Genomic DNA, 22,720 nt, shown 5'->3' with positions numbered 1-22,720 from the left:
AACCCGTGTCCCCTGCATCGGCAGGCGGACTCTCAACCACTGCGCCACCAGGGAAGCCCCCTGTATTCGTAACTTTTATAGTAAGCCTCCTCAAATCTTTTCTCGATTTATTATTTATAAATAAATAATAAATAAACAAACATACAAGCTGCAAGCATCGGCCCAAGCCCATTACCTGAGAGTGTACGGGCAAACATTTCAACAGATGGGGGACAATCACTGCTTTGATTTAGTGTCCAGCTATGATCTTCGAAGCCCTTTCCAAAGCCCAGCCATCTCTGCAGGGATGCTTCCTGCATGGATTGGAGGTGGCGGACGGCGTCAAGGCGTGTGGACAAGACCAGCCCCAAGAGCCTCCACGATCCTGAGGTCCGAGGAGGCCCACAAAAGTGCGGCAGACCGAGTAGGTGTTATTCATTCATTCCCAAATGTTTTTTCAGCACCTACTATGTGCTCAGCTAACCTCCCAGAAGGGGAGATACAACAAAGGAAGAAAATAAACTCCCTGCCATCATGGAATGGTTATTAGAGTTCTTCTCATTTCACAGATGAACTAGTTAAGACTCACAAAGGTTAAGGGCCCTGCCAACACACACATGACTGCCTTCTGGAGTTCCCAAGCAGGAAGGGGACGGGGAACAACCCCAGAATGACACCAGCTCTGTGCTTGGGCGCTACACATCCTTCAGTGCCCCTCTCTGCTCCTCAGTTTTCTCATCTGTAAAATGGACAAAAGGATGCTGCTAATGATGGTGCCAGCTTACATTAGGGAGCACCTGCTGTATGCTCACCAAAGAGTTTTCCATGAGTTTTCTTGTTTAATCGTCAGATGACTGAGATGGATGCTATGATTACCCCTGCTTTACTGATGGAGAAGCTGAGGTCCCAAGAGTTATGTAACTTACCCAAAGCTACACAGTTAGCAAGTGCGGGGGCCAGGGTTGAGCACACACCCTCACCCACCACGGTGAGACTCAAGCTCGGCTGACCGCCCTGTGCCGCAGCTGGGGGTAAATGAGATGCAAAAGCCCAGTGTGGAGGCTGACCCAACACAGGAAGCAGCAGCTGGCCTCATGCCACCGACTGTCCAGGCCTAGAGCCCACAAGAACCCCCGCCTGGCTCCCCTTGGTGGGCCCCAGCACTACCTAGGCCCGCCCTCCCTGGCCCCCCTACAGCGTGGCAGTCAGCACAGCGCAGGGCCATCCCTGTCACCCAGCCAGCTGCCCACCACCTCGTCCTCTAAGACCCGGCTCAACCTTCCCCTTCCCTGAAGCCTGGCTGGTCCTCTGCCCCTGTCCCCAAGAGAGCCACCCCACTGCCCTTGTCTTCCCGTCCCCAACACAGGGGGCCCCTGGAGGGCCTGTCACACTGGCAGTCTGTTTTGATGCCTGTCCCCCATTAGCTTTCTTGTCAGCAAGGGTGTCTGATCCCCTCTGCGCCTGTCCAGAGAAAACATTTAATCAACGGCTGGACCAACAGACGCTCAATCAAAGGAAGTGCTAGGGGAAGCAGGTCTCCTGATACAGACTCCGAGGGGCAACTCATGCACTCTGGCACCTGGTGCCCCTCTGGGGCCCTCGCCACTCACACCACAGACAGAGCCTAAAACAAGGCCCGAGCAACTCACTGGCCGTACAACAGCGAGTCCAGAAGGCCTGGCTCGCACGTCCCAAGTCCACACCCTAATGACCAGCGGCCGACGTCATGCAGCTGAGCCAGAAAATAGGCAGGCGCATCCCAAGCAGCCCAGGTGCCTGGAGAGGCTGCTGGCGTCAATGGGCGCCCGCCAGATTATTCGTTCAACAAATCGAGGCAACTGGAGGCAAACTGGACCGCAAGGCTCCTGCGCTTAGGAGCACGGCTTAGTAGGCAATTACAGAATAAACCCTGGCTTGAAGTTCTTGATAATACCTTCCATTTGAAAGGGTTTAGAGTTTACAAAGTGGTTTCACACATCTAACCTCATCTGATCCTTACAGCCCTGTGAGGTAATTATTTCACAGACGAGAACACGGAAGCCAGACAAATTGGGAGAGGACTCGCTACCTCATTCTGAACACGTGCAGGCCAGGGCTGCCGCGTGTCAAGACCAAGCTTGGGGCTGGCCGTGGGCAGCAGAGCCACTGTTCTAGAAGAGGCCTTGGAGCCTCGACACACACCTGCACCCGCCTCCCTGCCCACTGGCAACGTGGGCTCCAGCCTGCCCTGAACCCTTCCATCCTCAGCCCTTTTCAGAGGAATCCGCTCGCCATGGTGACCAGTTCTGAGGGCTGGAAGGTTCTCCCTCACCTGTGCTGACTCTGTCCCCTGCAATTTCCACCTTTAGTCCTGCTCCTGCCCTAGGAGCAAATCAGAGTACGTCTCGTTCCTCTTCCCCACCAAGGCCCTGCCAGCACCTGGGGACAGCCACATGCTCCCCACCCGTCCCCCCCACCTGGCTAAGAGCATCATGATGAGACCACGAGGAGCCAGGACATTTCAGAACACCCTTGAGTGAGAGCAAAAGAACATGAAAAGAAACCAGGATGAGAACAAACAACTTCTCTAACCAAAGGTTACAATGAAAATGAGTTTTAATTTGTGTTTTTGTACCTTTCAAAATAACACTTCAGCTAGTTCAGAAAGAGACCACTTCTGTTTATAAAAGCTCTTGAGTTTTCCCTCCAGTTGCCAGGGCTTGTGTAAACACACTGTGAGCAGAGAGAGAGAAATTGCTACTTGTGAAACTTTTAATGCTAGCACGTATGTGAATTAGAATCCTAAACTCAGCAGGTTAAAAACGTTCTGAAAGCAATTTTGGTGTTAGTCTAAATAATTATAGATCACATTCACTTAGATAAGAGCCTTTGCCCCCTCGGGGCTCCAAGGGAAAATTCTAGGCATGATAGTTAAGCAAAATAGTTGGTTATTACGCAGGCTTTGTGGTGGCAGTGCAAATTGGTATAATCCTTTTGGAAAGCAATCTGACAGGAGATGTATCTGGACGCATGAAAATGTACAACCCTTTGACCCAGCAGTCCCACTTCTGGGAATCAATCTGAAAGAAATAATCCAACAGAAAAGGTTTCATGCATGAAGATAACCACTTCAGCATTATCTATAATAGCAAAAATTAGCAGCCACCTAAGTGTCCAAGGACAGCTAAGTAAATTACAGTTAATCAACTCGATAGAGCATCATGGAACCACTGGAAATTGACGGCCCTCCAAAGACGCAGAGGCAGCCGGTAGTGCTGCGGCAGGAGAGGCTGGGAGAGAATGTTAAGTGGGGAAAGCAGGCTGCAAAATTGTGCGCGCACCCTGTGAGAAACACAGCCCATATGGACCAGAAATTGATGGGAGGGTGTTAAAAGGATAATCATAATTTTAGTGTATGTTGGAATTGGGAGATCTTCCCCCATCATTTTGTAATGCTGTTAAATCATCTTCGTAAAGGGCAGAGTGGAGGGCAGGGAGGAGAGGCGGGGGACCGAGGGAGGCTTGGACCCCGTAGGATCGTGTTTCGGTCACACAGTTTGGAAATCCAACCAAACAGGAGGCGGCAATGGCAGAGCTGGGACTGACCTGCACGCACGCACCGGAGCGGGGATGTGACACCGTCGTGAACGATACAAACATGCCCCAAAAGGGGATTACGGATGAGGATAAAACCGCAGTTCTCAAACCCTTTGGTCCCTTTGACACTCTCTCCAAAGAGCTGCTGTTGATGTGAGTTTTAATCCCTCCACATTTAGCATATTAAAAATTAAAACCGAGGACATTTTAAGATATTTACTAATTTATGTAAAAGTAACAATAATAAACTCATTACACGTTAACATAAATAACGTATTTCTTATGAAAAATAACTGTTTTCCAAGGCAAAAAAAAAAAAAAGAGTGACAAAGCACTGTTTACATTTTTGCCATCTCTTTAATGGCTGGCTTAATACAAGACAGCTGCGTTCTCATAGCTGCTTCTGTATTTAATCAATGGCAACAGCACACATCCCATAGCCTCTGGAAAACTCCACGTACACTCATGAGAGAATGAGAGTGAAAAGGCAAGGATCTTCTAGGTGTTATTATGAAAATAATTTTCACCCCATAGACCCCAGGAGAGGGTCTCGAGGACCCCTAGGGGTTTGCAGACACACTGAAAACCACTGCAATAAATTACAGCATTAAAAACTGCTGGTGGGGCCTCCCTGGTGGCGCAGTGGTTGAGAGTCCGCCTGCCGATGCAGGGGATACGGGTTCGTGCCCCGGTCTGGGAGGATCCCATATGCCGCGGAGCGGCTGGGCCCGTGAGCCATGGCCGCTGGGCCTGCGCATCCGGAGCCTGTGCTCCGCAACGGGGAGAGGCCACAACAGTGAGAGGCCCGCGTACAGAAAAAAAAAAAAAAAAAAAACTGCTGGTGTAATGGGGAGGGGGCGATTTAAAATTATATGTATAGTTGGAACTCAACAACGTGGAATTTTTTTGAAGAGTGGATGGAAATATACTAAAAAGTCTGCAGTCACTGCCTCTGGGTGGAAAGACGCTGGGCAATTTCTTTCTTTATGCCTTCCTGTTTTTTCCATAGTGTATGTGTATTTCTTTTATGGTCAAAAACAACATTTCTTTTTGGAGGAGTGGCTTGGGTAGCCGTGGCGTATCCGTGCGCTATGGAAGCAGCCGATGGGAAGAAGGTCATTTTCAATCATTAGTAGCCAGCATAGCATCCGTGTGGGGAGCACCACCAAGCATGGTTCTGCTCCTGGTATCCCCATCGATCGCTGGCACCCGCAGCACATCCATCCCGGCACGCACGGCCTGTCCAGACCCACGGAAAGCCAGGGAGAGATGACGAGAATTGAAACTGGCTCCAGCTAATCACTTCTAGATGAAGGTCAAATATAGGTGACTATTTATCAGCACCCGGGATGGCGGAGGACATGCTCTAAAGCCAGGGGACGATTACAAAGGGGAAGGTCCACAGACTTGACCACAAAAAATGTTAGGTTTTCTCTGCAAAACATAAAATAAAATAATGAAATACCAAACTCAAAGTCAAACACCACATGGCAGGGGGTGGGGAGGGGCGATTATTTTGACAGGTCAATAGCATTCGTATGTAAATTGCTCTGGTAAGAGAACCACCAAGACTACAGGAGATTAATGGGCAAGAACCACCGCCACAAACACTCCAGCCTTAACGAGGTGCCAGGCTCAGTCCTAAGAGCTACACATAAATGAACTCATTTGGTTCTCAAACAAGATACCACTAGATTAGCAAACATTTAAAAAAGTAATAATTCTAGCGCTGTCGAAGATGAGGAGACATGATCACATTTGTAAATGATGCTGTGTGCCATAAACAGAATCGGGAGATTGGGAATGACATGTATACGCTACCACGTGTAAAACAGACAGCTAGTGGGAACCTGCTGTAGGGCGCAGGGAGCTCAGCTCGGTGCTCTGCGGGGACCTAGATGGGTGGGATTGGGGGGAGGGTGGAGGTCCAAGAGGGAGGGGATATCTGTATACATATAGCTGATTCACTTCACTGTACAGCAGAAACTAACACAACATTGTAAAGCAACTATACCCCAATTAAAAGAAAAAAAAGGAAGAATGAAGTAGATCTGGGCACTGAGAGGGAAAGATGTGCACCACACGTGAGTGAAAAAAACAGCTGGAGGACAGCACGGAGAGCGAAGTTTGCATACGAAACAAAGACCCCAGCCCTCTTTCCCAGTCAGATGCCAGAATGCAGGCAGCGGGGCTGAGCACACCCCAGGGAGTGGAAGGTCCCTCTCTGGGAAACTGACTAGGCTGAGAGAAAATAATCAGAGTTGTTCACATTTGGGGGTCCAGCTCACCTCATCACTCTGTAACCACGCCACTGTGGACAAGCCACACACACACACACATGCACACACACACACACGCATGCACACACAGAGCCTATGGCCACATCAGCTTTTTTGGGTCTCCCTCCTGAAATAGAATGAGCAGCAGAAAATCTCTAACGTGAAACACAGACACCAAAACAAAAAGACAAAAGGAGCTGAAATGAGACAGAAACATTTCAGAAAACATGGGAAAACTTTCAAAGAACTCAGAGAGCTAAGAAAAGACCTTGTAAATATGCAATAAAAAAATAGTACACTATAAATATCTTTTAAAAGGAACATTCAGAAAATAAGAAACAGCTCTTGGAATGTAAAAATATGATAGAACTGAATACTTTTCTGAATATATGTTATACTTCAGTAGAAAAGTTTAAGCATAGGACATCGGAAATAACAAAATCCCAGGAAAAAAAGGATTGAAAGATAAAGGAGGAAATTCCCCAGAAAAATAAAACAGAAAGGCAAAGCAATAGAAAACTAGATGAGAAAAATTAGAAGCTCAATCCAGGGACACGCAGATCATCTAACTAATCAGAGTCCCAGAGTCAACGTCCTTGACCGGCAATAGACGGGGCGGGGGGGGGGGGGTGTCGCCCATCTCCCCATGGCCCCCCTTCCCTGGGAGGGGCTGAGGTCCCCACACCTCACTCCTCGTGAGGAAAGACAGCCCTGGACCGGCCCCAAGACCGCTGGCAAAGCAGAGCCACAGCCTCCCCGGTGCTAGGTTTCCAAAGCCCTCCTGCCCCTCCTCCGTTTCATGCTGGGTCACAGTATCTTGTGAGGGGGGCTGAAGCATGCTCTCTTTTTTCTTGTCGAGTAAAGAAACTTCCGGAAGCTTGCCAAAGGGAAGCTATGTGATGGCAGGCTTCCAGGGACGCTAGGCTGACACCGCGGCCTCACTCAAGAGCTCTGGCCCCTGCATCCTGCTCCACTCCCCCAGTTCGCGGGGTCTTTGCTAGAGCCGTGTCCATCTGGGAGAGGCGCCAGACTACAAACAGCAGAAGCTGGGAGAAAAGGCTAAGAAGTTGGAGAGACTTACCCACTCCTTCTTTTAAGGGATAAAAATACTAGCAGTTGGGCGAGGAAATGACCACCATGAAATTTTTTAATGCTGGTTACAAAAATAAAGTACCTAGGGTATGATTAAAATCAGTTGATGCACATGGGAAAAAAGACTGGAAGGAAACGTTCCTTGCAAAATGTTCATAGTCCATATGTTTGAGTGGAGGGTCTATGGTTACATCTTTAATTTTCTGCCTTTTTTTAAAAAAAAAAAAAAAAGGAGAAGGACAAAGCCATCACTGGGCACTAGATAGGGGCCTTTAAGAGTCTTCTGTGTCCAAGTTTTAAAAGCACCAAGAAATAATTTACTAGACTGTCTCAACTCCTAAGTGTGCCAATTTTGCAATCTGCATTTTTCAATTACATTAAAAGCATTTTCCCAAATTGCTCTATTCTTCCCTTAATGACACAGGATGAGACTGGATGAGGCCGGTTCCCGGAGAACAGAGCCTGCACCTTCACACGGCACTGTTTTCTCCCCATCATCTGGCACTGGGGACACTGACCTGGGGACATCTGGCACTGGGGACACTGAACTGTTTAAGTTAAACCGAATGAAGTTTTCAAAAGACAGAAAGAAAACACAGCTTGGGTTCTGCCACACTTTCCTCTCTTATCCCTCTTTCAACCCAGGGTTTTTCCTGTAAGTCACAAGCTTACAGGGCCCTTCTGGCAAGCAAGGGAGAAGTGGGAAATATCTCATTTGTTGGCCTCAGAAACGTCGCAGCTTTCATATGGGGGAGAGGAGTGTCAAAACTTCACTTCCCACGAGGAGAAGGTTCCAACCCAGGATCTCACAGCTCCTCCCGGAGGCTCGGCAGCCCTGCTGTCAACCAGCCTAAAGCCCTCACTCCCCGGTCTGTTACAATTCAGATGATCGTGAACTTTCCCTGGAAGGAAAACCCTTAAAGGATGGGAACGGAGAGAAGCAAACACAGGGTGCAGAGAGGCAAGCAGCCGAACACTTCCTACACCTGACCTCCCTGTGTGCCCTCGGGCAAGTGTCTTCCCCTCTCTGGGCTTCTGTCAAATGCAGATGGAACCAGATGATCTCTGCATACACACACATGCGCGCGCACAGACACACGCGCGCGCGCGTGCCCACACACCACCCGTCCTCTCCTCGCCTTCACCTAATTACCCCCGATGCACTGTTAATCATTCACTCCCCAAATACCAAACGCCCACGACCACAACCCAACCCTCCTCCCCAGCTGTGCGGCTCTCATTTCCAATAGATTCGCCTCGTGCTTGGAATAAATTGCCAATCATCTGCATAATGCTCCACGACTCCTCACGGTACACGCCACAGCCTTTCTCAATCTCATTTTGTAAAATCCGTCAAGAATAATTCTTTCAAAACTGAAATAAACCCTCACTCTGGCACTTGAATCCATAAATTCCTTGTCTTTGAATCTGAGATATATTACTTTCTACAAAGCCCATCTAAGATACCCTAACATAATCTGATACGCTAACAATGAGAAATCAGCGGGATCCTGTAATACATAAAAATGCAAATCCAAACCACCACGGAAATCACCTCATCTCCTGATGCCCCTTACAAGAGCCACAAGGCTTTGAAGCTGGGCAGTGCTTGGGCACCACCCAGGCGAGGGGATACGCTTTTCCATCCTTTATTCTCAGAGGCGGAGGAGCAGAATGGGTCTTCTAGCTTTTGTTGCTCAGGCTCTGGAGCCTGACAGCCAGTTGCCTCTACCATTTACCAGCTGTGTCACCGTGGACAAATCCCTTAACCCTCTGTGCCTCGACTTCCTCACCTGTAAAATGGGAATAATAACAGCGCTTGCCTTGTACGCCTGTTATGAAGACGAGATGGGGTGTTTTAGGGGTGTGCCTAGCAGGTGGTGGGCGCTCCGGGATGGTTGGCTCTCCCCATCCTCTCATCTGTATCACAGGCAGAGGTCACAGCCTCCAGGACAACATACATAAGAAGGGGACCCGAGGTCCACCTGGCGGCACACCTGCCCTACCGGGCACTCACTCTCCTGGGTCTCTTCAGGTGTGAAATCGCTGTCCCCAGCACTGCCAGAGGCCCAGACACAAAAACACTCTGCAAACTGGCAAATGTTGCTGGGTCCATTCTCTTCCATCACACTTGAACGCGATCAGTTTGGAGACATGGACCCAGCCCTCCAATATAAACTTCCAAGCGCACAGTGCATGAAAACGGAGCAGGTAAATGGCTTGGTACAGACAATCTCAAAAACTTTCTAAATTTTAAAAGTATCCATCTCAGGAACAGTAACACTGAAACTCTTGAAAAATATATAGCTATAGACAGATTATGAAAAGATTCACAAGAACAAGACTTACATGAAGTCGGAGGATTCTGGGTGACTTGTCTTTCATCCAGTTGTTTTTAATTAATAGATCCAGATGCAGGGGAGTCGGGAACCTGTTTCTTCAGCCCCTCCCACTGCTAGGCAATGGGCTGCACCTTCTCATTTCTTTTCCTCAGCAACAACCCTAACAGGTAGCCATTATCCCCATTTTACCAGTAAGAAAAATGTGGGATCAGAGAGGCTAGGTGATTTTCCCAAAGTCACAAAGCTACCAAGCAGCAGATATGAAATGGCAACCCAGGAGTCTCAAATAACAACGGCACTGATGGAGGTTGGCCAATCTAATCAGGTTCTACTCACCACACACAAAAGGCTTTAGCTAAAGCTTGGGTTCAAATCAAAGCCCTCCTTAACTGCATTAAAGCAGCAAAAAGACATTTATGTATAGCCATGTTCACTGCAGTACTGACTATTTGAAACACAAAAGCAGGAAACAATAGGACACAACATGGAAATGACGAAGCAAAGTTTGGAATCGGAGAGAGTGAGAAAAATATGTTTCGGGAAACTTTTTAATGAGGTAGAAAAATGCCCCTTACAAACAGTACAAATGATGCGGGTGGGGAAGCGCACAATCAAAACCACACACGCTCTGCAGCACTAGACCGATTCCGGAAACGCAGAGGGATGCGCTGGTCCTGACCAGGGGAGCTCCCTGTGTTAATGAGCTGCTGGCTTGGGGTGAGGATTGTCAGTGATTTCTGTTTTCTCCTTCATTCTTCGAGTTTTCTGCATTTTCAAAGTCGGTCCCTGGCAGCAAGAAACATGCCGTATGCCTCTGGGAGTCTTCTCGGTGCCTGGCAGAGGGCTGTGCACACGGGGCTGACAATCAGGGCTGCCCGTGTTTGGCCAAAGCAGGATACGTTCCGTTTGTGCTTTTTCCTTCAAAAAGGGCCTCAGGGCTTCCCTGGTGGCGCAGTGGTTGAGAGTCCGCCTGCCGATACAGGGGACACGGGTTCGTGCCCCGGTCCGGGAAGATCCCACATGCCGCGGAGCGGCTGGGCCCGTGAGCCATGGCCGCTGAGCCTGCGCATCCGGAGCCTGTGCTCCGCAACGGGAGAGGCCACAGCAGTGAGAGGCCCGCGTACCGCCAAAAAAAAAAAAAAAAAATTTTTGAAAAGGGCCTCAGGGCCTCCCTGGTGGCGCAGTGGTTGAGAGTCCGCCTGCCGATGCAGGGGATACGGGTTCGTGCCCCGGTCTGGGAGGATCCCATATGCCGCGGAGCGGCTGGGCCCGTGAGCCATGGCCGCTGGGCCTGCGCATCCGGAGCCTGTGCTCCGCAACGGGAGAGGCCACAACAGTGAGAGGCCCGCATACCGCAAAAAAAAAAAAAAAAAAAAAAAAAAGGGCCTCAAAGTCTGAATTCTACCTTTACGTGGTACGGGTATTCAAGCATGTTAAGCCAAGTTAAGACACGGGGAAATAACAAGAGTGTACAGGAGGGTATTCGTGCTGGGGTTACAACTACGGGAACAGATGCACAGTGCCCACAGGGCCAGGGAGGGACGGGCAGGAAAGAAAACAGAGCATCGATCAGGAATTATGAGTCATTGTTTTGTTTTACTTAATTTCTCTAGCTGTAAATTTTTCAAAACTAATATAACCATAATTTACCGCTCACAGAACATTTAGAACATATTAAAATAAGTATCTTTCTGCTGTAATGTGCCCAATTGAAATTTATGAATTCCAAAGGTGCATTTTAAGGAAATGAAGGGACTGGCACTCCACGTTCTTTAGATTAATCAGATGGATTGTGCTGTTTTTCTCCTGATCAGAAAAGAAATCGTATTTCAGTAAGTGTTACCTTGAATCAAGGATTCTTCCACGTTCTAGAAGCTTGGGTGAGCAGCTTATACTGTCTTACTGTGCCCCCTAGTGGCAAAGAGCATTTATGCACTTCAAAGACAATCCTTTCCCAAAGGCTGGAAGTAAAATCCAAAATAATTTTTTAATGTTTATTGGTCACTTAACACGTACAAAACTTTGTGCCAGGTGCTATGGGGAATATAAAAGTGGATTTGGTACAGTTCCCATGCTCAAGAAGTTTAAAATCTACAAGCAGACACAGTTCCATGGCAATGCAGGTAGAAAGAGATACCACCCCGTGGTTAAGGAAGGGTGAAAATTCCCAGGGAGAGCAAGAGAGGGAGCAAGCAGTAAGTGCCTCCTATGTGCCAGGAGCCTCACCAGGTAATTCATAACTAATATCATTTATTTTTCATGAAAACCTAGCAAGCTATGCGTAACTACCTCTACTTTACATAACACAGGTTGAGGCTCAGAGAAGTGAAGTAACTTGCCTGATATCACACAGCCAGTCAGCAGCAGAGGGAGGATTCAAATTGAAGTCCTGTGACCCCAGCACCCAAGCTCTCCCCTCCTTCCTGACCAAGGGCAGGGGGCAAGAAGGCACTCTGGTAGACTTTAACCAAAAGACAAAGGGAAGGTACCCTCCAAAGGGAGCACAGAGTGGCGGGGTGGGGGGGAGGGGCATGCCCTGTCGCACCCACCTCTTCTAGCTCATTCCCTACTCACCCAGCATCTGCTCTCCACCCAGGACTGGGCTGCAGCAAGCCAGGACTCCTGCCTGCGCCCACTATCCTGTCCCCACCCCAGACGAAGCATCCACACAATGCCTCCCAAGCACCCCTCCAGCTCCCACCAGACCACAAGGACACCCACGAGGCCCACCTTCCGACACCAGGGAGGGAAAAGCACACCATCCTGCCCAGGGCTGCCAGCTGCCCACCGGCACACACACAACCCTGAGGGCCCAGCACTTCCAAGGCCCCAGCCGGGACTTCCCTCCCCGGCCCCCAGCCCCCGGCCCCCAGCTGCTCTCCATCCACCTTCCCATCCTGGCTCCTCCAGCCCTGCCTCAAGGTCTTCACGCTGAAAAGTTGCTTAACGTCGATTTGCCAAATAATTCTGTCACTGAAAACTGTCAAACATCATAAAGCAGAGGGGACCCTGGCCAGACTATTTGCATCTATGGCTTGTAAACGCCCTGATTTTCGAGACACCCACAGTAAGAAGATGGTCAGGAGATGCGGACTGCAGCAGCCATGACGGCAGCCACACTCTGCCCCTGGGGCCACCCCCAACGCCACTCTGCAGCCCCACCATGAGAGACGGACAGCACCGGGGGCGCAGGGCTCCCTGGAGGGTGCCAGGCCAAGCAAGGAGCCAGTGCCCGCGTCATTGCCTGCAGCACACACCACCGTCCTCGGGGGGACAGATGGGCGACGCAGCCGTGCCAGGCCCCACGGCCACGGCAGCCCCACGGCCAGGGGAGGCCTCAGGAAATTGCCCCAAGCAGGGATTGCTTTCCTGTAACAGATAGTCCCTCTGCCTGAGCAGCCGTCCCAAGGTGGACCAACTGCGCCCTCTTCTGGTCATGAGCTGTCACAGCGGGTTGGCTGCTCCCGGGTCGCCTCCCCGCCTCCCCAGCACACAGCCCGCACGCTCACCTCTACGCGAACACCCGCTACACGGCCGAAGAAACACCACGCCCCGAGTCAGCGGCGTCACTCAGACGCTCTCTGTTCCAAAACTGTCATGGGACGCCCCTGCTAAGGAAATCTAAACTTCCTGGGCAAAAGTGACCGGAGCAGGGCCCGCAGAGCGCCTCACTGAGGCCGGGTGCAGACCGGTCCCCACAGGGCTCCAGGCCTGCCCTTCCCCACCGGGAGACCCAGCCCCGAGGGCGGGTGGGCAGCGGACACATCCCTCCACCCAGCTCTGCCTACAGCGACCCGGCCTGTCCTCTGAGGCCCCCAGCAAGCTTGCCGCCTCCTCAACAAATGTCGTATATTAACGCATATATGTGGAGCCTAGAAAAATGGTACAGATGAACCGGCCTGCAGGGCAGAAATGGAGACACAGATGCAGAGAATAAACGTATGGACACCAAGGGGGGAAAGCGGCGGGGTGGTGGTGGTGTGATGAATTGGGAGATTGGGATTGATATGTATACACTGATGTGTATAAAATGGATGACTAATAAGAACCTGCTGTATAAAAAAATAAATAAAATTCAAGAATTAAAAAAAAGATAGGAAGAAAAGAGGAAAAAATTTAAATACCTGCATGTTCGTACACACACATCACGCCACATACTATACACACATACACACACATCGCACACTACACACACACACACACACACACACAAAAGCCTGGGCTGCCCATGTCTGGCAGACTGGCCCCGCCCCGTGGGGTCCTAGGAAGGGGCTGCCCACGCCCTGCAGGTGGCCCACCTGTAACCATGCCACTCTCCACAGAACTCCACCACACCACGGGCCCGGCGTCAGACTGGGGGCTTTAGACACAGCACCTGGGCGTGTGTCCCACCTGAGAACCCCGGGCCGTAGGTCTCAAGCTTGTCTCATCTAGAGGAAAGAGGCTCAGAGAGGTCAAGGGCCTTGCCCAAGATCACGAAGCTGCTGGGGATGGAGCCAGCCCTTGAACCCAGATCATTCTAACTCCAGGGGCCAGCCAGACACGGCCCACCAGGAGCCCTCAGGCAGGCTCCTGACCAAAGGGACAGGTGCAGGCTCTCGGGAGGGAGGGCCGAGAAGCCCCAGGACTGGGGGATGGGTCCAAGCACAAGACAATGCACACCAGGGATGCCAGGAGCCTCCTGAGCTGACCACAGGGCCCCCGAACTCGTGGAAAAAGCAACAAAGATGTGCATGTAAACCCTGGGGCTCCAGGCTGCAGACAAGACACGACACTGTCCCCATAGAACTCTGTCAGCCTCGCAGACAAGAACACAGACATGTCATTCCAGGACTCAAACGTGCCACCTAAAATGACACTCATCGACAGAGGTTGTTTCCAAGACTTCACTGTACTTGGGCTTCCTTTCTTAGCTTCCAAAAATGCCTCCTGGGAAAAAAAGCTCAAAATGAAATGTGCAAATACAGTGTCCTGGGCAGGCAGGATCCAGAACCGTGAGGAAAACAGGCGGGGAAGCCGACATCTATTGAGCACCTATGGGGCTCCTGCCTCTGCGCCAGGAGCTTTGGAAGCGTTTTCATCACACAGTCCCATGACCCAGGTACAACCAGGCCCTTCACAGATAAGCCTCCAGACTCAGAGGGGGTGGCTTGGGCAGCTGGCCAGCCACTCACAGCAAAGCTGCATCCGAAGCCACGTCCCTGCAACTCCAAAGCTACTTTCTTTCCAGGAAGCTTTTGCTTGGCTCACGTGTATTTGGCACCAACTATGTACTAGGCTTTGCTAGGGGCCAAGGAAAGTGAGGAGGGGGACAGAGGACAGTCTGGGGGGGGGGCGGGCGAGGGGCCTGGAGGGCGGTTCCAGGCAGGTGTGACACACCTGTCACACTACCTACCTGTCCACATGGGCACTGCTTACCACAAGTCTGCCTTACCTCAAGAGCTTTTAAAATAAATAAATAACAACCAAAAAAGAGTTTCTGCGTAAACCGGAAGTCCCCGGCAGGGCATCCAAAGTCCTCCCCGCGCTGACCCTGCCTTCTTCCTCAGCCTCGGGCCCCTCACCCCATCATGGGCGCCTCATAGCCGCCCATGCTTAGAGCCAAGAACGCCCTTCCGCGCCAGCCCACCCCCTTCACCAAGTGAAACTCCCCTCCGGGAAGCCTTCACCAAGCCCTCTCCAGCTGAGCTGCTGCCCTGCCCCGGGTGTCCTCAGCCCCCGTGGAACCCCCTGGGGTCCCATCCTCACGGCCCCGACGCAGGCTTGTGAGCGCCTCTCCGCCAGTCCATGGCCCCTAGCCCACTGTGCCGGCCTGGAAGCCAGGGTCAGCTCAGCGACCTTTACACCCCCTGCCTCCGGCACAGCACCTGGTACAGAGCTAACGTCGTTCAGCGCTCAGTGGGGGTCACAGTGGATGTCCCCAAGGTCCTGGGGCCTGGCCTGGGCCTTTCTTCCCCCTCTGCTCCCTCTCACTCGGCGACCTCATCCTCCGGGGGCTTGAGTGTGTCTGGGCGCCCCTGGCACCCCCAGGAGAGGGCAGGGCTAGCATCCTCTGGTGGCCTGGGCAAGGCCGCCTCTGGGGAGGGGGGCGGCAATGGGACAGAACGCACCAGCCGTCCGGGTGGGCCACTGAAAACCCTCTCCCAAAGGCAACAAAGAGGACTCCAGAAATGCCCAAAAAGAAACGTTCAGCCTGTAACCAGGCCCGACCTCACCATTTTGAAGAACAACACAGCCCAGCAGTTTATTCCTAAGGGCAGCTGAAAAGAGCAATTTCACTCAAGTCTTACCTTGAAGGTTTTATCCATAGAAGCTGAGAGAAGCATGTGGCTCGTGGAAGAGACTGGACACCACTGGATATTGTTGACTGGGCCCCGGTGGCCTCTCAGATGGAAGAGCACCCTCCTGGGAATCTGGGTTTCCTTATACTGACTGTCCAAATACGGCTGAATAAACTCGGACACTTGGGGCGCCACACAGAGAGGGGCCGGGGCGCGCCCTGCACAGGGACCCTGGGGCTCCATGTCTTTACCCTTGCCTGTTTCCGTGCTTAATGCTTGCAACTGTCTTAGTCTTTTCGGGGTATAGGGTACAACACAGTCCTCGCGCCACTGCCTCTGAAGAGAGCTGCCATTTTTACCTGGGGTTTCAGATCCAGTTCGGGCACAGAAAGATGGCTCAGGAGAGCCAGAAGTTCCCCAGGAGAGTTTCACCTGCTTCAAGCGGGCAGCTGCCAGGGGCACGTGGCCAGCTGGAGCACGGCTGGTCCACAGGGAAGGACGAGCAGGCTGGCTGGTGGGGAAGGTGACGTCAGGCTCTGTCCTGGGCCACTGCAGCCTCTGGTTGGGGCAAGATCCTGAGTCACTGCTCCAGAGCCGAGCCAGAGGGAGACGACAGCTGGCTGCGTCTTCACAAGAACCATGCTTTGTGGGCAGTGCTCCCCCGCCCTTCGCATCCAGGACTTCCGAGGTAAAATCCTGCCCAGGAGGTCTGACGGCATCAGAAGCGTCTTTCATCTGGCCGGCAGGATTAAAACTGCCCGCAGGCTCAGTCTCAGCCTCTGAGTCCGAGTCATCATAAGCCACCAGCGAAGCCATTGAAGACACAGTTTCTCCTTGTCCGTCAAGGGGCAAACTACCTAAGGCCAAACAAAGTGTCAGAAGATGTGCATGGCAGAATGTTTCCTACCGCGTGCCAAAAGCAAACATGCCACAGAACAAATCCAAGACTGAAAAACCCACAAGAATAAACACATTAAAAATGAGGCTTTGGGGGCTTCCCTGGTGGCGCAGTGGTTGAGAGTCCGCCTGCCGATGCAGGGGACACGGGTTCGTGCCCCGGTCTGGGAGGATCCCACATGCCACGGAGCGGCTGGGCCTGTGAGCCATGGCCGCTGAGCCTGCGCGTCCGGAGCCTGTGCTCCGCAACGGGAGAGGCCACAACAGTGAGAGGTCCGCATACCGCAAAAAAAAAAAAAAAAAGAGGCCTTGGGACTTCCCTGGGGGTCCAGTGGTTAAGACTCCGTGCTTCCACTGCAGGGGGCGTGGGTTCGATCCCTGGTTGGGAATCTCCCCACATGCTGTGCGACACGGCCAAAAGAAAAAAAAAAAATTTAACAACAAAATAGTAAGACCTACACAAAGAAAACTAAAAAGGTACTGAAAGATATAAAAGAGGACCTGACTAAATGGAGACAGGGTGCCTGGACAGAAGGACTCATGGTTTTAAAGAGGCTTTTTGGAAGGGCGATTCGGGCAGGATCTGTTGTAAATTTAAACACACGTAGCTTTTACTGCCACAACCCACTTTGGAACTCTGTTCTACGCGAATACTAGCACGCGTTTGCAAAGATAGGTGGACAGAGAGCCTGAAGCACTGTTTATGAGCAACAAACAAGAAGAGCGCACGCTCATCAACGCGAGTGACGTTAGTTCTGAAAATACGGAAATGCAAAGATGACCAGGACCCACCATGTGCTAAAAGCACGCCGCCCTCACCTTTGTCCTCCCCCTATGCGCCAGTCCTTCCCTTTATTCTCTCTGCCTAGAACGCTCTTCCCCAGATATCCCATCTCAACTACAAGCCAGTCGGAGAGCTAGGCGGGCCACACAAGGCGGAGAGGTGCCTGAGGCATGGGTCCACCCCATTCCAAGGCTGTGATCCAAATCCGCCAGTTTCACTCCAAACACACAGGCTCACACAACAGTCAATTTCCCCTTTCTAAAAAACTCTTCCTGGAATTCTGAACCATCATACACAGTCAGTTGTAGCCAACTAGTTTCTACAAAGAAGTACCTCCTCCTGGAATTCAATTCTGTGCAGTTAACATGAAGCAAGTAATCAAGAGGAAAACAACGATGCTGCACACATCCAGGACAGCAGAGGGCGCGGTGGAGCAGCACTGAAAGCTTAGGCAACAGGCAACTTCCGGGAAAGCCTGCGTCCCCTACCTTAATAAACCATCCTGAGCTCCTCTTCCCACACGTGGGGTCAGGTGAGACCTGAGGACTCCCTGGGGGTCCTCGGTTACGCCATTCCAGACAGCCTGTCTATCACCCACGTCTTCCCCTGGGCAGTGGGTTTCATGTCCCCTGGAATCAACCATCCCACCCCTTCCATGCCTTTCCCATAAAGGGTACCAAACAAGTTACGTCATCATTCAAAAAATGTCTGTTGCCTGCCTCCTCCAAAAATCCCACCCCCACCTGTAGCCCAATCCAGGCAGGTAACACCTTCCACACACAGAACCATTATCTAAATAAAACTTCCACAACAAGCCAGCCCATCTCAGATGGAACTAATATAATATAATGGACTAATTATAAACTAAGGGAAGCGTGCACTGCGAAGGATTTGGCATTTCTTTTCTCTCACTACTTAGTCTGGTCCTGCATCCTGATCAGACACCTCATCTGTCTCAATTCCTATGCACAGGACCGCCCACCACAGCATTCCGTCCTGCCAAAGGGAACCCACCAGGTTCCCACCACAAAGGCTCCTGTCTGCAGCCGCTGGGATGGATTCCTACCCACCCAGTTGTCCACAGTTGTCGAATCACAGGAGACGCCAATGACCAGAACTAAAGATGAGGTCTACAGCAAAAGATCAGAGAGTAGTGGGCTTGGGGCCCATGAGCCCCACTTCTTACAAGGCAAGGCAGCAAGGACTGAATGAATGCAGGCAGGTGGACCATAGGGCTCCCTATCTGCTTCATGTGCATTTCATTCAGTCATTCAACAAACACTGACGGAGCATGGGCTACTAGCCAAGCCCCACACGAGGCACCAGGAACACCAGGGCAAATGAGACAGTCGACGATGCCTTGCGCTCGCCATGCTCACATGCCAGTGGGGAGAGACAGACCAGAACCAAGTGAAACAGAGCATGTCCGGAGGTGAGAAATCCTAACGAGAAAAGTAAAACAGAAAAGAAAAGGAGGCGTGGTAGTGGACCTGGGATGCAGTTTCACATTGGGAGGCCGAGGCAGGCCTAAGGCAGAAGGTGAATGCTCTGCAGGTGAGGGAGCAGAGGTGATAAAAAAACACTGAAGACCCCGGACCAACAATACTGATCAAATGGGGTGAGAGAGAAGGAGGCAAGGATGACTCAAGGAAAACAGGCAAAAACGGAGAAGATTGTGAGCCACTGGGAACAACATAAGCTTGAGGGGGAAAGTGTTTGCTGCCTTTTATGTTTCTAAGGCAAAGGGGGAAGAAAAGGAAACTTTTTCATGGAAAGAGGGAGCGATTAAACCAAGAAGAAGAACAGCGAGAAGAAAAACTCAGGTCTTTGGAGAAATAAGGCTACAAAAGGGGGGAGTGGCATTGGCAGTCATCAGCATGTCTGCTCCATCAGGGCAGGACTTTTTGTGTTCTGTTCACTGTTTGATCGCCAGCATCTAGAAATATTTGTGCAATGCAACCTGGGCGGGGGGCGGTCACAGAGAAAGTAAAAGGAATAGGATATTCTCATTCAACAAATATTTCCTGATTACCTACTCTGTGCCAAGCCTTATGTTAGGTCTTATGGACAGAGATTAAGCACAAAACACGGATCCTGCGCCGGGGGCCACAGACTGATGAAGGCAACAAACAAGATACGACCAGAGATGGGTTTTGAAGAAAGCAAAGGAGTTCGCCGGGCTGTCGAGAGGGAGAGGTGAGGATCGTCCAGAGCACTGCGCGTTCGGAAGTAACCGGAGACACGGGACAGGCGAGCGGCAGTGAACTGCCCGCGCGGAGGGGCGTGGAGCACTCGGGCCACTGCCAGATCCCAGTCCCCTCCCGCCCCCGGCCCTCCGCTCACCACACGCACCGGAAGCTCTCGGTCCTCCCGGAGGCTGTCCTGCCTGTACCCCGCAACCCAGTCGCGTTCCACCGGCGCCGGGGCCGCCAGCCAATCAGCGGCGGACTCCGTCGACCCCGCGGCGCGAACAGCCAATGATGGCGCAGCCAGGCCGGAAGTTGTTCCGGCCGGAAGGCGTTTCCACGGACGCCCAGGAGGCCACCCGTGGCTGAGCCGGCAGCGCTGACGGCCCGGCTGGGCGGGTAAGTGAGGGGATGAAAGAGGGAGGGAGGCCGGGGCGGCGCCAGATGACCTGGCCCTCCCGGAGCCGCCTGCACGCCAAGGCCCGGAGTATCCTCCTCAGAGCCCGGCTCGCTGCTCGCCGGGTTCTGGCACCACGGGGTGCGCGGAGGCTGCCACGGCGCCCCTCGCCCCTTTCCTCCCAGCGCCGCCGACCCGGCCTGCTGCCCACTGCCACCGGCACCGACCTTTCATCGTCTCCTCTCCTCGTTCGCCAAGGGGAGAGGCCCTCACTTTTAACGAGTGTCTGCCATGTGACAGGGGCTTTGCCGGTAGTATCGCACTTAGTCCCCTCCACGATAAAGTTACGAGGCTTCTTTATGCCCATTTCACAAATGAGGAAACGCAGGATGAAGTGGAGAGGGAATGTGACTTGCGCAAGGTCTTGTAACAAGAAGACGCCCAAACTGGGATTGAAATCCGGGTCTGACCCCAGAACTCATGATCTCTCCACTGCCCTGCGCCACCTCCGTGAACAGCAGCGGCAAGGAATTTACCATCCGCCTTCCCCCCCAGCCCCCTGGCTCCCCGCCCCAAGACTATACACAAACACAGTTATTCATACTGATGCTGAGAATAGGGAACGGGAAGAGGGTGGGGAGGTTATATAGAGGCCAACCTGGGATACGGGGTGGCTGATGCAATGACCAGCTAATGGCTTGCTTCCCAAGAGAGTTTCCCTGGTCTCCACCCGCATCCCCCCCTCCGCCCACCCCTGATTGGACAGTCTCATCGAAGAGGTTGGTCGAGAGGCTCAAGTGTTTCTGAGAAATTGGGTGATTTACAAGAAGCTCCTACATGCAAGTAGTAAAAGGTGGGGTAAACAGGAAAAAAAAAAAAGAGAGAATAGTCTTTTCTAGAAAGGAAACTGAAAGAAAAAGGGAAAGACTATTAAAGAAGAGCTCGAGCTGCACTGGGCAGTCTCAGCTTCTCAACTGCCCAGCGTGCCCAGTGGCCATCTCTGCAGCGTCTCCTGCAACCTGGGTATGTATTGCCATCTTTGCTAGGCTTAGAGTTTATTAGTATTTCTACCAGCCTTTTCCCAAAGTACTGGAAACCTTGGCTTAGGAGATGAGGAGCAGTATCTCTTAGGACCAGGGTGTTGTGCATTTTAGTTCATCTCATTGTCCCAAAGTTCAGGTGACTCACAGCTTCTGTAGGGAATGGAGATACTAGAAAAGTAGCTGCCTATTTGGATTCGTAGCTTGACTTTCAGCACTTTGATGTTGGCTATCCTATTTTTCACTGATGAGGCCTCCTTAAATAGTCGATATCCATCCACAGTATCTCATTGTGATACTCATAAGTAGCTTATGCCTGGCTTCATATAAATTAATGTCCTCTTTGCCTTTTAAGATAATGTTTATTTTATTATTTGGAGGGGAAAGTAAGCTTTCCTCTCAGTGTTTAAAAAAGAAAAAGTGACCTCACTCTGTTCCAAGGTTTGAAGCGTTAAAGGACTCCTAGCTGGTAAGAAATCATTTTCTTGTCCTCTGGAAACTTGACAGTCCAAGGCCATTGTCATCCACACTCAGGGGTCAGGATGTGGAAGATGGTATCCCACCTCCTGGTAATATTCCAGGCATCCAGGAACTTCTGGGTCCCCTGCTCTCAGCTGCTCCAGAATCGGCTGTAGTGCATGATGCCACCCTTCCCCCAAATTGCAGAATCAGTGTATTCTGATCTTATCTGTGAGATGATTTCCTTGTGGCCCAAGGAGTTGTCCTGCCGTCCTGTTAAACAGTCCTGTAATTCCTCTTTCCATTCCTCATCCCAGAACTGTACCCAGTTTCTTCAGGTGCCTGTTACGTTCCTTGAGAACAGTGGAACCTTTCAAAATGAGCACAAGTTTCAAGTTCCTTAAAAAGAGGAACGGAGAGTTCATTTTGAAGAGTCTCGTAGTTTCCTCCTTCGCTGTGTGCTGACCTGCTGTGGACTCTGCAGTTTTGCTCTTTTCACTCCCAGTCCTTTTCTAGAGGAGATGATACATTACTTCACAGATTATAGCTTCGTTTCTTTGTTTTAGATTGTAGTATTTGTGAAATAGATAAAGCAGTTTTCCTTGACAAAGATTCAAAGCCCTATTTGCAGTTTACACAGTAAACACTGAAGACAGTGGTCCTTAGTCTCTTGGCATCTCGGACCCCTTTGAGAAAGCAGTAAAACCTGGATACTCTGCTTAGAACCGCAAACGTGCAGGCAGACTGTTGATGTCATTTCAGAGGTTCTGAACTCTGGGTTAAAAACCTCTGAAGCTAAGTTAAATTCTAAGAGTTAGTTAACAAAGAAATAAAGGAGAATGTTGACTAGATAGGCGGAAAAAAGGAGACTATGTGCCCATAAATGGGCTAAATGAATGGATGCCTGAAATGAGGGAAGTGATAGTTCTATTCTCTTTGTCTCTGATCACTGCCGAAGCACTGTACTCATTCAGGAAGTTGCATCATGCACACACACACGAGATTACAGTGTGGGTGATTCCCACACAGTGAGTATACGCCTCAGGATCCTGAGAGCAGGGAGACCTCGCCTGCTTTTTCCTCAGTCAAGTTTCATTCCCGTGTGCCTCTTCTTACTTAAATGGGATTCTGATAGTTAAAGATACATGTTTTTCCCTACAACAGGGACCCTAAATGCAGGCTCAGTTCATCTAGCTGATCCTCTGCAGTTACCTGCTCCGTTGCAGGGGGAGATTAGCCGTCTGGGGCTCACCGAGTCATTCTACCTGGCACTTTCCCTAGGAATTTTTAAGGGTAATTTTAATCTGTGCTTGATTTTGGTCCTACTCGCAGACTTCAAAGCCCACTTGTTGCCTTCCGTGCAGGACACCACATTTTTGGAAGGACAAGGGTAAACCGAAGGGAATTC

General features: G+C 51.2%; 2 protein-coding genes across 8 annotated transcripts in view; one reads left to right on the top strand and one right to left on the bottom strand.

Annotated features, from left to right (window-relative positions):
- Positions 1-20,499, bottom strand: part of WDR25 (WD repeat domain 25) — a 147,042-nt gene extending 126,543 nt beyond the window's left edge. The window contains exons 1-2 of one of the 6 annotated variants that reach the window (XM_082618975.1): positions 20,041-20,499; positions 15,559-16,402 (exon numbers count right to left, since the gene is read on the bottom strand). In XM_082618975.1, coding sequence (XP_082475101.1) covers positions 15,559-16,402; positions 20,041-20,180 — 984 coding nt within the window. In that variant the 5' untranslated portion in view covers positions 20,181-20,499. Of the gene's footprint in view, positions 1-15,558; positions 16,407-17,718; positions 18,223-19,573; positions 19,807-20,040 lie in introns of those variants that run through there. The other 5 variants (XM_082618976.1, XM_082618980.1, XM_082618978.1 and 2 more) reach the window with 5 other exon arrangements.
- The window catches only part of WARS1 (tryptophanyl-tRNA synthetase 1), a 32,107-nt gene continuing 29,111 nt past the window's right edge, over positions 19,725-22,720 (top strand). Inside the window, exon 1 of one of the 2 annotated variants that reach the window (XM_082618982.1) lies at positions 19,725-19,815. The gene's annotated coding sequence lies outside the window, so the exon portion shown is untranslated. Of the gene's footprint in view, positions 19,816-20,657; positions 20,837-22,720 lie in introns of those variants that run through there. The other variant, XM_082618983.1, reaches the window with a different exon arrangement.

Source organism: Mesoplodon mirus (assembly GCF_964341445.2).
Source record: "Mesoplodon mirus genome assembly, chromosome: 4".
In the NCBI taxonomy this organism is placed as follows: Eukaryota; Metazoa; Chordata; class Mammalia; order Artiodactyla; family Ziphiidae; genus Mesoplodon; species Mesoplodon mirus.
The sequence above is the reverse complement of the archived record's forward strand: the minus strand, read 5'-3'. Positions and strand labels throughout refer to the sequence as shown.